This window comes from Lepus europaeus, chromosome 10, assembly GCF_033115175.1.
Source record: "Lepus europaeus isolate LE1 chromosome 10, mLepTim1.pri, whole genome shotgun sequence".
NCBI lineage: Eukaryota > Metazoa > Chordata > Mammalia > Lagomorpha > Leporidae > Lepus > Lepus europaeus.
Window position 1 is genome coordinate 78057768 of NC_084836.1, and position 16741 is coordinate 78074508.

At 49.6% G+C, this 16741-nt stretch overlaps 1 protein-coding gene across 1 annotated transcript; it reads right to left on the reverse strand.

Moving 5' to 3' along the window:
- Window positions 1–5505: 5505 nt before the first annotated feature.
- Window positions 5506–10286, reverse strand: CST8 (cystatin 8). The gene is made up of 3 exons (XM_062202507.1): window positions 10056–10286; window positions 8544–8657; window positions 5506–5589 (listed from the first exon to the last, which is right to left on the reverse strand). Exons 1-3 carry the CDS (start codon window positions 10284–10286, stop codon window positions 5506–5508), a joined length of 429 nt encoding a protein of 142 aa, XP_062058491.1.
- Window positions 10287–16741: the final 6455 nt, after the last annotated feature.

Below are 16741 nucleotides of genomic sequence, written 5' to 3' on the forward strand. Positions count from 1 at the left end.
GAAGAGGGGCAACCGGGACAGAATCCGGCGCCCCAGCCAGGACTAGAACCCAGGGTGCCGGTGCCACAGGCGGAGGATTAGTCAAGTGAGCCACTGTGCCAGCCAATAAATGCACCTTTCAATTCTGGTTTTGTTTTTGTTTTTTTTTTTTTTCAAGAAGTTTTGAGGGTACCCTCTTATATACTCACATATGCTTTTCTGTGTGTATATTATGTATTATATATGTATGTATGTGTACATATCATACACAAACACATACGAGTCTGGGTTTCAGAATGATATGACACAAATACAAAAAATTTTGGGGAGGCCGACACCGTGGCTCACTTGGTTAATCCTCCACCTGTGGCGCCGGCATCCCATATGGGTGCCAGGTTCTAGTCCCGGTTGCTTCTCTTCCAAACCAGCTCTCTGCTGTGGCTTGGGAGGGCAGTGGAGAATGGCCTAGGTGCTTGGGCCCCTGCACCCACATGGGAGACCATGGCGTAGCTCTGGCCATAGCGGCCATTTGAGGGGTGAACCAACAGAGGGAGGACCTTTCTCTCTCTCTCTCACTGTGTAACTCTGTCAAATAAAAAAAATTTTCTAGGAATTCTGGGACTGGCACTGTGGCTTAGAAGGTTCAGCCACCGTCTACAGTGCCAGCATCACATAAAGGTGCTGGTTTGACTCCCGATTGCTCTACCTCTGTACCGACTCCCTGCTAATGCACCTGGGAAAGCAGCAGCAGATGGCCAAGTGCTTGAGCCCTGTACCCACGTGGGAGACCTGGATGAAGCTCCTGGCTCCTTCAACCTGGCCCAGCCCTGACAGTTGCAGCTATTTGGGGAATGAACCAGCAAATGGAAGATCTCTTTCTTTGTCTCTGTATCTCCCCACCTCTCTGTAATTCTTTCAAATAAATAAATAAGACTTTTAAAAAAATCACAAAGTAAAATTCCAAATTCTCCTGAAGTTACAAAGGTACAAAGTCCAATTTGGTGTGTGTTTGTTTATTTATAATTTGAGAAGGGGAAAGAGAGGGAAAGAGAGAGAGAGAGAGAGAGAGAAAGGAGAGAGAGAGACTGACTGACTCACAGAGAGCCCCTATCTGCTGGTTCACTCCTTAAATGCCCTAAATGGTCAGGACTGGGCCAGGAGCCAGGAACTCAACCCAGGTCTCTCACAAGGGAGGCAGGGACACAGCTGTTTGAGCCATCATCTGCTGCCTCCCACGGTCCACACCAACAGGAAGCTGGAATCAAGAGCCAGATCCAGAAATAAGACCCAAGGACTCTGATACGGGACAGGGGCCAATGAACCACTAGTTAATATTTATGTGAGGGGCTGGCGCTGTGGCGCAGTGGGTTAATGCCCTGCCCTGAAGCACTGCATCCCATATGGGCGCTGGTTCAAGACCCAGCTGCTCCACTTCTGATCCAGCTCTCCGCTGTGGCCTAGGAAACCAGTAGAAAATGGCCCAAGTCCTTGGGCCCCTGCACCCGTGTGGGAGACCGGAAAGAAGCACCTGGCTCCTGACTTTAGATCGGCGCAGCTCCAAGAGCCGTTGAAGCCAACTGGGGAGTGAACCAGCAGATGGAAGAACTCTCTCTCTGTGCCTCTCCTTCTCTCTGTGCAACTTTTTCAAATGAATAAATGAATCTTTAAAAAATATTTATGGGGCCGGTGCCACGGCTCAATTGGCTAATCCTCTGCCTTGCGGCACCGGCACACTGGGTTCTAGTCCAGGTCGGGGCTCCGGATTCTGTCCCAGTTGCCCCTCTTCCAGGCTATCTCTCTGCTATGGCCCAGGAGTGCAGTGGAGGATGGCCCAAGTGCTTGGACCCTGCACCCACAAGGGAGACCAGGAGAAGCACCTGGCTCTCAGCTTCGCATCAGCGCAGTGCGCTGGACGCAGCGGCCATTGGAGGGTGAACCAATGGCAAAAAGGAAGACCTTTCTCTCTGTCTCTCTCTCTCTCACTGTCCACTCTGCCTGTCAAAAAAAAAAATTATGGGTGAGATGTATTCAGAGAGAAGAATATTCCTTAGTAGGGCACGGAAACATACTGGGATGGATGCGTGTGAACAAAACCTGTCCACACACATGCAGGTATACAGACAAGATCCAACAATTGCCAAGTAGGTCATTTATGGTGCCCACATTTTAGACAGCAGAGTAAAGCTCCAAGAGCCAGGACGGCCCAAATCTGGAACGGGTCATTTTGGATAGAAGGAGAAGGAAGAGGGGGAAGGAGGGGGAGAGAGATAGAGAAGGAGGGAGGGGGAGAGAGAGGCAGAAAAGGAAGAAGGGAGGGATGGCTTCTCCTATCATGGATGACAGGACAGGTGCAGTGAAGTCCGTGTGGCTGAGAACTCCTGGGACCCAGCACTGATGACTCTACCAGAGTCAGCTCCGGCAGTTGTGGCCATTTGGGGAGTGAACCAGCAGATGGAAGACCTGTCTCTCCATCTCTCCCTCTCTCTCTGTCTACAACTCTACCTCTCAAATAAACAAACAAAATCTTGCCCCAAAAAAGGCAGTTCTTGACCATTGGCCGTCGTGGTGTTCATTTCTAAATGGGCATGAAGCCCCCTCCCCACTGCCCTTAGCAGCGAGTGGCAGGCACGGAGAACGCTTGCCTCCAACTTCTTGTGTTGACCTGGGGAGAGGCAGAGCTAGGGCGGGTGGGCAGCCACCTCTGAATCCCACTGGACATCCCGGACACTCTGGAGTGTGGAGAACTTTGGGAGAAACTTGTGGGAACCATCAAAGGATAATTTTTCAGGAAGTCGTGAATCAGATCCCCTTACCAGTAGAGTGAGCAGCAGCAACAGGGGAGAAGCTGGCTCAGGGGAGAAGTAGAGCAACCGTGGCTCTTGGGCATGGAGAACAAATGTTGAGATGAGGAGGCTGGCATCATGGCACAGAGGGTTAAGTCCCTGCCTGCGGAGCCGGCATCTCATATCAGAGCACCTGTTTACGTCCCAGCTGCTTTGCTTCCAATGCATGTGGGAAGGCAGAGGAGGATGGCCCAGGTACTTGGGTCCTTGCCACCCATGTGAGAGACCCAGCAGGAGCCCTGGGCTCCTGGCTTCAGCCTGGCTCAGCTCTGGCCATTACAGCCATGTGGGAAGTGAACCAGTAAATGGTTTCTCTCTCTCTCTCTCTCTCTCTCTCTCTCTCTCTCTTTCAAATTAATGAATAAGTATTTAACAAAAACATGTTGAGGTGAATGTTTTTTTTGTAGCTATAAAACTGGCTCTATGGCCAGCGCCATGGCTCACTGGGCTAATCTTCCACCTGCGGCGCCGGCACACCGGGTTCTAGTCCCAGTCAGGGTGCCGGATTCTGTCCCGGTTGCCCTTCTTCCAGGCCAGCTCTCTGCTGTGGCCCGGGAAGGCAGTGGAGGATGGCCCAAGTGCTTGGGCCCTGTACCCGCATAGGAGACCAGGAGAAGCACCTGGCTCCTGGCTTCAGATCAGCGCGGTACGCCGGCTGCAGTGCGCCAGCCATGGTGGCCATTGGAGGGTGAACCAACAGCAAAGGAAGACCTTTCTCTCTGTCTCTCTCTCTCACTGTCCACTCTGCCTGTTAAAAAAAAAAAAAAAAAAAAAAACTGGCTCTGTTTCCAGAGAAAGAACAATGTATCCATTACCTCTCAGGCAATCTCTTCTGCAAAACAGAAATCACTGACCTCATTTCTGGACAAAACTGTAGTAAAATAATGTAAAATTTACTTTTTTCACAATCATAAAGTGCACAGCTCTGTGGTGTCGTTTGCATTCCCGTTGGTATGCAACCCATTTCCAGAACTTCTCATCTTTTTTTAAAGATTTATTTTATTTATTTGAAAGTCAGAGTTACAGAGCTAAGTAGAGCCCGAGAGAGAAAGAGTGGTCTTCCATCCACTGGTTCACTCCCCAAATGACTGCAATGGCCAGAGTTGAACTGATCTGAAGCCAGGAGCCAGGAGCTTCTTCCAGATCTCCCACCTGGGTACAGGGGCCCAAGGACTTGGGCCATCCTCTACTGCTTTCCAGGCCATAGCATAGAGCTGGATTGGAAGTGGAGCAGCTGGGACTCAACCGGCATTCAAATGGGATGCTGGCACTGCAGGCCAGGGCTTTAAACCACTGCGCCACAGCGCCGGCCCCAGAGCTTCTCATCTTGCAAGAGAGAAACTCTGCTCATGAAACAACTCCCTGTTAGATACAACTATAAGGGGACTTCAAGACATCTGTGGGAATGGTATTAAGGCATAAGTTTATACTGAGGTAAAATAGTTTGAAATTCATGCATAAAGAGGTCTTCAAAAAGACCATGGAGGGGCCGGCATTGTGACCTAGCATGAGTAAAGCCTCCGCCTAGGACACTCATCTCACACGGGCACTGGTTCGTGTCCCTTGCTCACTTATGACCCAGGGTCCCTGCTGATGGCGTGGGAAATCAGTGGAGGATGGCCCAAGTATTTGGCTGCCTGCACCCAGGTTGGAAACCCGGATGAAATTCCTGGTTCCTGCCTTCACCCTGGCTCAGCCCTGGCCATTGAAGCTAACCAGGGAATGAACCAGCAGATGAAAGAGATCTCTCTCTCTCTCTCTAACTCTGATTTTCAAATAAATAAAATAAACCTTTAAAAAAGATTATTGAAACTGTGTATTATGAAAAAAAAACATGCATGGGATTCAAAAATATTTTGACCAAAATAAACTTACCTTTTAATTCCATGTTCCCCAAATGTTTTAAATGCTCATATTCCCATTGTCCCAGTCTAATTCCTTCCAAATTCCCCTTCCTCCTTCCCTGTTCCTCCTATGCACACACAACCATGATGCTCACTCCCAGACACATGCACAGACACATGCACACACATTCATGTATGTACATGTTCAGATGCATACATATGCATATGACATGCCTATGCATACATATATACATATGTGCATACACAGAGAGACACATGCACACACCCACACACATGCATGCATGCAAATAGTACGCATATGATGGGTTCATGCACACACATGCATATGACACACCACACACATACACACGTGTGCACACCCACACACATGCGCACGATGCAGTTCATGCTTCAGGCTGTATTGCTTTCACCCTTCTCTCTTTGTGACCATTATTCACAGAGGAAGAAACACAAACCGCTCAATTCACAGAGACTCCACAGGGCAGAGCAGCTGGTTCTGCACAAGGACCCCCGCCCCCCACCCAGGGGACTTGTCCACATGGGACTCTAGGGCAGGACAGAGCCTCAGGCCCAAGGAAGCCTCCTGCTGAAGAGTTGCCCACTGGGCTCAGCCTCTGTATGAGGCGCAGACTAGCAGGGCTGGCCAAAGGTGAGTGACGCCGTGGATGCTAGCAAGGAGGACCTGGGCACGCTCATCCCATGAAACTTAGAACAAAAGGCACACAGAGCAAGCGTGTGTGTGACAGCCTCGTGCCTGTCCATGTTACTTTTTCACAGTGCAGGCAGCCGCAGGGGCAGCAGGGGGGCTCCAAACAGCGTCACACGTCCTTGCAGTGTTCCTCTATCACAGTGAATTCGCCATTCCAGGGAAGCGTTCTTACCCAGAAGTTGCAATATAATTTCTGAAAGACATGGCGACAAAAATCAGTGGGGTACCCCTCTCCAAGAAAAAAAAAAGGGAAAAAACGAGCCTAAGACTAGATGTTGGGTTAAGAATATGCTAGAAGGAGGCCAGCACTGTGGTGCAGTAGGTTAATCCTCCACCTGCAGTGCCAGCATCCCATATGGGCACCGGTTCTGGTCCCGGCTTCTCCTCTTCTAGTCCAGCTCTCTGCTGTGGCCTGGGAAGGCACCCACATGGGAGACCTGGAAGAAGCTCCTGGCTCCTGTCTTCAGATCAGCGCAGCTCCAGCCGTTATGGCCATTTGGGGAGTGAACCAGCAGGTGGAAGATCTTTCTCTCTGTCTCTCCCTCTGTCTATACCACTACCTCTCAAATCAATCAGTCAAATCTAAAAAATAAATAAGAATATGCCAGAAGACGGGTTGCCACCCAAGAAAAGCTTCCGGGAGCCTTCAGAGCTGGGGGCTGCAGCCCTCACAGCCATCAGCAGTCCCCCTTGAGGGGAATCTCTATTCCATACTAACCACAGGCAGGTAGCAAGTGTTACCCAACATGGTCATTAGTAGGGAGATTAGATGTAAACTTTTTCTCATTTTCTTCCAAAATTGCAATGAGGCAATGTTACATTAGATACAAATGTATGTATTTTAATGATCACATCTATGTATTTCTTTTTAATTTGGAGAGTGAGAGGGGTCTCCTGTCTGCTGGTTCACTCTCTTGCACATGTTCCCAACAGCCAGGACTAAGCCAGGCTGCAGCCAGGAGCTGGGAACTCGGTCCTGGTCTCCCACTACTGGAGACCTCATCGCTGCTTCCCAGGGTGGGCATTAGCAGGAGGCTATGGTCAGAAGCCAGAGCCAGGACAAATGTGGGTGTTCCATCCGTGTCCTGACTGCTAGAGGAAATGCCTCCCTCTGATGGGGCAGGTTGGAAGATTCTGGGCTGCAACATATGTTTTGTCCCAAAGAGCCTTCTCTTCCTCTTGAAATATGATTTAAATGACAAATGCAACACTCAACGTATGTGTAATAAATGGATGAATGGGTGAGTGGATGGATGGATGGATGAATGAATGGATGGAGACAGAGAGAGAACAGATACTGGTACTGGAAAAACTGCCAAGTACACAGCTGAAAGCATTCCAGGAGCTAAGAAACAGATGGAGTTAAAAAGAACAAAGTGTGGGGCCGGCGCTGTAGCATAGTGGGTAAAGCCTCCACCTGCAGTGCTGGCATCCCATATGGGTGCCGGTTCAAATCCCAGATGTTCCACTTCCAATCCAGCTCTCTGCTATGGCCTCGGAAAGCAGTGGAAGATGGCCCAAGTCCTTGGACCCTCATGGGAGTCCAGCACCCTCATGGGAGACCCAGAAGAAGCTCCTGGCTCCGGATCGACTTAGATCCAGCTATTGCGGCCAATTAGGGAGTGAACCAGCAGACGGAAGACCTCTCCCTCTCCACCTCTCCGCCTCTCTGCCTCTCTCTGTGTAACTCTGACTTTCAAATAAATAAATAAATCTTAAAAAAAAAAAAAGATGTGCCTTAAAAAGCCCAGGAAAATCACAGACTCAAGAAGGCGCAAGGACAAGTGTCCTTAACTCTTCAGTTTTTTCTAGAAACTAGCAAAAACAACATTCCAGTAACCCTAAGGAGCTGGGGAGAAAAGATATATGTAAAACACATAAAGATCCATTTATTCTACTGCACAGCGGGTAGAAGCAGAAGATAAACACAGCAAACATGGAGTCAGACTGTGTTAGGACAAACTTATTCTTCAATGTTCATGCTGGTAGCTATCTGCTACACCTAGCAATGAGAGGAATTTTTTTTTTTCATTTGAGCAGACAAAGGCAGTTTGGTTGAACATAACTGGAGGCCACTTCTTGAACCATGCGACAGGAGTGGTTGTCAAAATGTGGGACCTGTGTTGTGGCACAGCAGGTAAAGCTGCTGCCTGTGACACCGGCATCCTATGTGGGCACCAGGTCATCAGAGTCCTGGCCGCTCCGCTTCTGAGGCAGCTCCTTGCTAATAGTCTGGGAAAAGCAGCAGACGGGGGAGCAAGTGCTTAGGCCCCAGCCACCCACCGTGGGAGACTCAGAGGAAGCTTGTGGCTCAGGCCTGGCATGGCTCCAGCTGTTTCAACCATCTGGAGAGTGAGCCAGCAGATGGAAGATTCTCCCTCCCTCCCTCTCTCTCACTCTCTCTCTCTCTCTCTCTCTTTCTCACCAACTCTAACTTTCAAATAAATAAATTAATCTTTTTTAAAAAATATGTGATCCAAGATCAGCACCAGCATCACCTGGGATCCAGGCCTTCAGGTGAGTCTGATGCTTGTTCATAGGGAAGAATCACCTGCAGAAGGAGGCACAGAGATGCACCTGCTGGGCAAACCTGATGAACACCTGGAGCCTTCTCTACCCTCTCTCTTGGGCCCTCCACAAACTGAGATCCAGAAATATAAGCCTTAAGCCAATAAGAGCCCCTGGGATGAGTTTGCCCTTTGGTGCTGGGCTCTGGTCTTGTGACCTTGGTGGAAACCCACGTTGAACCCAGAAAGAATCAACTCTAAGTAAGCCTAGGAGGGCAGTGGCTATATCTGTCCAAGCTGTTGCTTCGTCTCCAGCGCCCACACAGTTCGGGTGCACAGCAGCAAGTTGCTGAGTGGAGGAGCAGGTGCGTGAATTTGAGCAGCACAAAGTTTGCTGCAGCCAAAGTCCAGAGTGGAGGGAGCCCTTGGGATAAGAGAGGACCTAATGGCATCATGTCCCTAGCTAACGGTTCTACCTCCTTCAACCCTTGGCTCTCACAACCCCGGGAGTGACCATGCAGAGCGCTGAGCAGAGGGGGTGTGGGTCCCCCAAGCTTCCCCCAGCACCCAAAGGCCTGGATCAGCCCTGACAGGGCTCAGAGCAGCTGTGGCCATCACAGAGGGTTGGGCCATCCCTTACCTTCCCCAGTTTGGCGTTCTTTTCAATCATACAACCTTCGTCTTCACTCACGGGCTTTCTGCAAGTGCTGCGGGCGATCTCAGCATCGATGAGGTATTCCAAACGGTCGGTGATCTGCCAAGTAGCAAGCGAGCCATTTCATCCAAAACAGCTCCTCTCCCTGTCCTGCCGAACACACACGCCCCTCTCACTCTGCCCCTCCCCATTTCCTCACTTCCCGCCCTTTACATCTGACCTTCTAATCCTGTTTCCCTCCCTAAATCTGTGCCTTGCTTCATTCTCCAAGATTCAGGGCAGGAAGAGGGGGTGGGGGCAGAAGTGGGAGTTACCAAAGCCATCAGCTCTCCTGCATCCTCCCCTTTGAGCCTCCAAGCCTCAGTGGAGTCAGATTTCAGCTGCGCTCCTAAGTACCGGCAGAGGTGGCTCTGGCCTGTCTTGGAGGAAACTGGCTAGGAAGCATCAAGGGGTGACCAGCAGGGATCAGTCTTAAGCTACCACCTGCCACCATGGCATCCCATGGAGTCCTCCACCCCACCCTCCACTGCTCCACTTCTGTTCCGGCTCCCTGCTCAGGCACCTGGGAAAACAGCAGAAGATGGGCCCCTGCAGCCTTCTGGGAGACCCGGAAGAAGCTCCTGGCTCCTGGCTTTGGATTGGCCCAGCCTTCACCATTGCATTTGGGGAGTGAACCAGCAGATTGGAAGAGGTCTTTCTCTTTCTGTCTCCTTACCTCCCCCACCCCACTACTGTAACTCTACTTTCAAATAAATAAATAAAATACATACTTAAAAAAAAAAGGATACCAGCACTGTGGCGTAGTAGGTAAAGCCGCTGCCTGCAGTGCCAGAATCCCATATGGGCGCCAGTTCGAGTCACGGCTGCTCCACTTGATTTACTTATTTATTTATTTGAGAGAGAGGGGTCTTCCATCTGCTGATTCACTTCCCAAATGGCCTCAATGGCTGGAGCTGGGCCGATCTGAAGCCAGGAGCTTCTTCTGGGTCTCCCACATGGGTGCAGGGGCCCAAGGACTTGGGCCATCTTCTACTGCTTTCCTAGGCCATAGCAGAGAGCTGGATAGGAAGTGAGCAGCCAGGACTTGAACCCGTGCCCATATGGGACGCCGGCACTGCAGGTGGTGGCTTTACCTGCTACACCACAGCACTGGCCCCGTAAATAAATAATTTTTAAGAAGCTGTTAAAAAAAAAAAAAACCCTCGGGAAGTTTGCAGACTGCAGATAAATGGAATTAAAAATAAGTCTAGGTGCAATATAAATTTTTTTTAATTCCACACATAAGTTTTTCAGAATCCCCATCTCCCGGGAACTTTGTAAAGATCCCACCCCCTTGTGTGCAAAGTCCTTCAGTTGTGCAGGCATTTAGAGAAAGCACTGCACGTACACACACTGGTTCTGGGTGCTGGGTGGGGCCGGGTGCTCCCCGGGCCTAGCGAGCTTGGGCTGGCCTCACCCGTACGCAGGTGGGCTTCTCTGCAGAGCGAAGACCTGTACCTGTAGCTGGGCTTGCAGTATCTTGGTCACCAGGAAGACATGCTTGTCCTCACTGTGCTTGTTGTACTCTTGCATGGCAAACCACAGACTCTGCCTCACGTTGGCGTTCGTGACGTTGACCGGGGTCAGTGTCCTCAACACCTTCATCTCATTGCTACTGGGGTCTTGGCTGGCCGCCAGAGCCAGAGAGAGGGTGAGGAGGAGCAAGAAGAACTTCCACAAGCTGATCATGCCCCTCAGGCGGGAGGCACTGGTCCGTCTCCTTGTTGTCTTGGGCTGGAGCTGCAGGGATGGAGCAGTCACTGCTGCCGCTAGATGCCAAGGGCCGGCTTCGACGGCTGCCTGCTGTATGTGTCGGCTCAGCTGGATTCTAGACACAATCAAAGGATCAGTTTCTCCGGCCACCTCCCTCCTCCACGGACATCCACCCTCCGGGATGCCAGTGAAGGAGTCCTGGCTGCCCGCCTTCCCCCTCCTTCTGCCCTGGCTGCTGTATGTTTCTGGACAGCTGTTCCTGTCTCTCCCTAGCCTAGGGGTGTCTGCCCCTGCCCCCGGTTTGCCTCACCACCTGAGGTTTCCTGGCCCCCAGCCCCACCTGCCCAACCTGCCAAGCTCCCCCATGGAGCTGGGCTTTGATTGGCCAGCCCAGCCCATGGTGCACCTGAAGCTCCAGCACTTTCAGTTCATGCCCGGCTCCCTGGGTCCTGATCTCTGGTCTGGGTGCACCTGCTGAGCCCACGCCCTTCAGGGAGGCCACACTTTGTGATGTAATCCAGCACTTGTGACCCTGCTTCAGGGAGGGCCCCTCTTGCCCACTGGGCTCCCAGCAGCTCTCAGGGGGCCACAAACCACCAACAAGTGCCTCCCACTCTGCCCTAGGAAGGAGAGCTCCTCTGGGGCATCTGCCCACGGGTGCCAGGAGCAGGGAGGCTGGAGTGCCTGGCCTCTAAACTCCATTGCTTTGGGCTTCTGTCCTATCAGAGTGCACAGCAGGGGCGGGGTGGGGGTGATCATCTGCCCTGCTCGTAAGTCAGCACTGTGTAATTAAGTTACAAATCTGGGTGCAACATTTTTTTTTTAGCACGGTGTTATATTGTGAGCTTCTGGAAGTCAGAAATGAGATTCTAGACCTTACAGACATGCAGTTTACAGGCTTTCTGTATATCAGGTTCACCCTTCTATCCCTAGTGTTCAGTCTGACCAAGCGCATGGTAGGAATTCTGTAAATACGTGTGGAAGGAATGAATTTCTGCCTATAGAGTCTAGCAATGAGTACTTAGATGTGATGTGTACTTAAAAATTGACTAATTTCTAGAGAGGCCAAAGAGGGTTTGTGTGGGGTCTACAGGTTGAGGAGACTGGCTCAGATGATTTAACTCTCTAAGGGCCCTTAGGCAGTGTGTGTTTAACAGATCATAAGGTAATTAAGAACTGTAAGTCAAACTTTAGTTACGTCAGCGGGGAGAATATATTTACAATCCACAATAGCATCCTTTGAGATGTTGTGGAGTTTGAAATGTACTAGAATGTGTGATCTCTGTTCACTCCTCCCCAGGTATATATTATTATGGGTTATTGCGTTTTGGGTGGTGGGATGGGAGAGGATTCTACTTAAATTGAGAAGAATCAGAGACTGCTGGAGCAGGACTTGTATGAATAAAGGTTTCCTAATGTTCCTGCGCTGGTTAAATAAACCAGCAAAATCTGTGTAGAGAGAGTATTTAAATTTTGTCTCGGGTCCGGCGCCGTGGCTCACTTGGTTAATCCTCCACCTGCGGTGGCGCCCGCATCCTACATGGGCACCGGGTTCTAGTCTTGGTTGCTCCTCTTCCAGTCCAGCTCTCTGCTGTGGCCTGGGAAGGCAGTGGAGGATGGCCCAAGTGCTTGGGCCCCTGCACCCACGTGGGAGACCAGGAAGAAGCACCTGGCTCCTGGCCTTCGGATCGGCACAGTGTCAACTGTGGCGGCCATTTGGGGGGTGAACCAACAGAAGGAAGACCTTTCTCCCTCCCTCTCTCTCTCCCTTTCTCTCTCTCTCACTGTCTGTAACTCTACCTGTCAAATAAATAAATAAAATCTTTAAAAAAAATTTTTGTCTTAAGAACTTAAGCTGAAAGCTAGCAAAATTCTTCGCTGTTTGCAGTGTTCCCCAAAGAGATCTGGCTAAAATACTGTAATTTCTACACATGAATAAATGAAGTGAAAAGAAAAAAAAGTGCACAGAAATGTGCACTGTGAAAAAAGAAACATGCCTCCCACTGCCCCACTGCTCCTGAGGGAGGACACGCTTGCTGATTCGCCAGGCACTGAGATCTCAAACAATACCGAGCCTCTACCCGATGGCGGCCAAATAGCATTTTGTAGCTGCTTCGTTGTCCAGGGTATCCTGCTACGTCCTCCTCCTGACAGCGAAGCCGACAGGCGAGTGTCCCCTGCTGTCCCATATTCCCTGTCAGCAGACTCACAAACCAGCAGGAGCACCGGGCTCAGCGGCCCAGCCTCCTCTGCAGTCTCCCTAAAACCCCCCAGAGCATCCTCACTGAGCAGGGCGCCCTCATCCACAATGGACTTCCTCTTGCCTTTGTCCCCAAACCTTGCCCTGGTTATTCCAACTCAGCATCAGGGGGTGGGGCTAAGCTTTGAGTGATACCACCAAGGGCCCACAGCAGGCCAGGCACAGAGGGCACACCAGTATTTGTCGAGGAATGAGTAAAGGTTTTGTTTGGATGAGAGAAAAAAAAAATCACTTCTTATTTTTCCTTCTATATATTTCTCTCTGAGAAAGACTCTTGGAGCAAACTCCAGTGCACCAGCCCTGATTTCCTCCCTACATTATCTAATCCTAGCAAGAACCTTACTGAGTCAGCTTAGTGGGAGCCCCCACACACACTGGCCCCATCCCTCCACCCTGCCCCAGGTAATTGACGTCTGCTCACCCTGGCGTGCCCTCTGCCACAATCCTACCAGGTCCATGTAGGCAGCATTCCCCCCACCCGGGGTTTTCTGCCTAGCCACTGACCCCCTTGCTGATGCACAGCTCTGGATCCCCACTTTCCCTCGTTGTCCTCAGAATGGACCCCGACATCTCTCCCCCACCCCCAAACTCTGCTGCACTGGTTCCTTGGCCTTTCCCAATTATCCTGAGTGAAGCCAGCCTTCCCTTCTAAACCAGCATCATGAATAACTTATTTATTGGAAAGACAGGGTTACAGAGAGAGAAAGAGACAGAAAGATATATTCTATCCACTGGTCATTCCCCCCAGATGGCCACAACAGCCGTGGCTGGGCTAGGCCAAAGCCAGGAGCCTGGAATACCCTCTGGGTCTCTCAAGGGTAGCAAGGACCCAAGGACTTGGGCTGTCTTCCACTGCTTTCCCAGGAGCATTAGCAGAGAGCTGGATCAGAGGTAAAGCAGCTGGGACTCAAACTGGTGCTCATAAGGGATGTTTGCATTGCAGGTGGTAGCTTGACCTACTGCACCATGATGCCAGCCCCATAATAACTTCTTCTTTGACAGTTACATGGAGGGCTGCACATCCTCCCCCACCCTCCCTATCTTCATCCCTTCTTGGAAAGCCTTGTCCAGGTGGGTCAGCCACTCACTCATTCATTCCTCTTTCCTATCTATCTCTATTTTTCCATCCTCGTGGTCTGTATTTCAATCATCCTACTTCTCACATCTAATATACCCCTTGGTCCTTGTTTGTAACTTTTTGTACTTTTTGTTAGGCATTTCATTTTGCTTTTTTGGAACTCTCGGACAATTTTGCCTCAGTGTTCTACTCCAGGTGGTGCAGGGCTCAGCAACTTTTCTGTTAAGGAACGGATGGGAAATATTTTAATGCTGCACAGGCCACGTGGTTTCTCTGAAAGCGTCTCAGTTCTGCCAGTGTGACACCAAAGCAACAAGGGACAATATGCAAGGGTAGGAATGTCTGTTGCACAAAACCATAACGGCATGTGGTGGCTTGGATTTGATCCGCGAGAGGGGGATGGGGGCATATGGATTTCCTATCCAGGTTCTTGTCTGGAGATCAGAATTCAAAGCAGAGGCTTCCTAGCATGTACCGATAGGATCAGGATTTGTGTAACAGTGAGAGAATAAACATGCCTTCACAGGTGAGTGTGGGGCACCCCACATGGAGAAACACCCATCATGAATGCCCCCGAAACAGAGAAAATGAGAGCGGCACCCATATTTGTGCCCACGGCCAGGAAAGACCTCTCTCCTGTCCTCCACCTCCTTTAATGAGATAGGGGATGGCACCTGCATTGGATATACACATGGTGTGGGGTCGTAGCATGTGCCCTGGTCTTGGATGAGACAGGTGGGTGTGTCAAGCTGACAGAGAGAAACATTACTTGATGGGTATATGAGAATTGTAGAACTCTTACTATCTACTTTCACCCTATCACCCGGGCCATCCTTGGCTGACGCCGTGTTGTGTGTGATCCACCTGCTGCTTCCATACTCACAAATTCACCTCTGCAGTTTCATGGAGTCTTCTCAGATATTGCCGGATGATACTCAACTTCACCTGAAAAGTCCCCCATGCAAAATGCCATTCCCCTCACCTCAACCATCCCAGAGTCTCACTGCATCACACAGGCTTGCCAGAAGACTCAGGGTGGGCCGTGTAACTCCCTGAAATAATGCCTTTGGCCCTGCCTGTGTCCATCAGATTCCTCTCCCTGGAAGAAATCTCACACTGCCCTTTTCTTGGCCCAAGAACTGGATTACTGGTGTTCATGGAAGTTGCAACCGGCTTCTATAGTGAAAATATAAATAATGATTGTTTTAAAACAAGGGCAAATCTGTAGCTGCCAATCACTCAGGAGACCACATGGTTTAAACCAAAAAAGAATGAATGAAAGGAAGAAAGGAAGGAAGGAAGGAAGGAAGGAAGGAAGGAAGGAAGGAAGGAAGGAAGGAAGGAGAAAGAAAAGATCAAGCAGGTGTTGAGCATAATGGCTAGGACAAAGCTGGGACTTGGGGTGCCTGTGTGCCGTGTTGGAGAGCCTGAGCTTGCCTATTTGCTATTGGCTCGGCTCCTGATTCCAGTGTCCGCCTAGCACACACCCTGGGAGGCAACAGGCAATGGCTCAGATAGTTGGGTCCCCAACACCCATGTGGGAGGCTCAGATAGTTGGGTCCCCAACACCCATGTGGGAGGCTCTGAATGAATTCCTGGCACCTGGCCTAGAACCCAACAGTTGCATACAGTTAGGTAGTAAACCCCTGTATCTGCCTTTCAAATAAAAAAAAAATGCAACTAGAAACACAAATAGAATAGAACCAGCAGAAGAATCTTCATGTTACTATTGGAGATAATATTAAGGCTATAAATCCACAAAAAGAGAAAATGAAATGAGCATGTCTAGTATAACAGAAATAAAAATAATTCAGTAAATAAGATATCAACACTCATGGATTGAATTTCTTTAAGTACTTACAACACAGTGTCTAAAAAAGACGTACTTAATTGGGCCCGGCTCTGTGGCATAGTGAGCTAAGTCTTTGCCTGCAGCTCCTGCACCCGTATGGGTGCAGGTTCATGGTTCAGGTTCATTGGTCCTCTTCCAATCCAGCTCTCTGCTATGACCTAGGAAAGCAGTAGAAAATGGCCCAAGACCTTGGACCCCTGCACCCATGTGGGAGACCTGGAAGAAGCTCCTGGCTCCTGGCTTCAGATCAGTGCACCTCTGGCTATTGCAGCCAACTGGGGAGTGAACTAGTAGATGGAAGACACCTCTCTCTCTCTCTCTCTCTCTCTCTCTCTCTCTCACTGTCTGTAACTCTACCTGTCAAATAAAGAAATAAAATCTTTATTTAAAAAAGATGATATGTCAAGAAGGACAGTTAGATATTGTGTAGTACAGAACGCTTGTGTTGTTACTGAATTTTTTTGTTGCTGGTTGTAGGATTTTTTAAGATTTATTTATTTATTTATTTATTTGAAATACAGAGTTAGAGAGTGAGAGAGCTAGAGAGAGAGCGAGAGCGAGAGAGAGAGAGAGAGATCTGCCATCTGCTGGTTCACTCCCTAGATAGCTACAATGGCCAGGGCTGAGCCAGGCTGAATCCAGGAACCAGGAGCTTCTTCCAGGTGTCCCACATGGGTAGCAGGGGCCCAGGCACTTGAACAACCTTCTACTGCTCTCCCAGGTTCATTAACAGAGAGCAGGGTCAGAAGCGGAGCAGCCAGGACTCAAATCAGTGCTCAGATGGAATGCTAGCATCACAGGTGGTGGCTTAACCAGCCATGCCACAATGCCAGCCCTGCTGGTTTTAGTTTTATCAGTTTCTGGGTATTGTGCTTGATACATTCTCACTATGATTGTGGATTTAATCAGTTCTTTTTAAAAATTCTTTGTCTTTTTTTTCTTTTCTTTTTTTAACTTTTATTTAACAAATATAAATTTCCAAAGTACAACTTTTGGATTATAGCAGCTTTTCCCCCCATAACCTCCCTCCTACCTGAAACCATCCTATCTCCCACTCCCTCTCCCATCCCATTCTTCATCAAGATTCATTTTCAATTATCTTTATATACAGAAGATCTACTTAGTATTTGCTAAGTAAAGATTTCAACAGTTTGCACCCACACAGACACACAAAGTATAGAGTACTGTTTTAGTAGTAGTTTTACCGTTAATTCACATAGTACAACCCATTAAGGACAGAG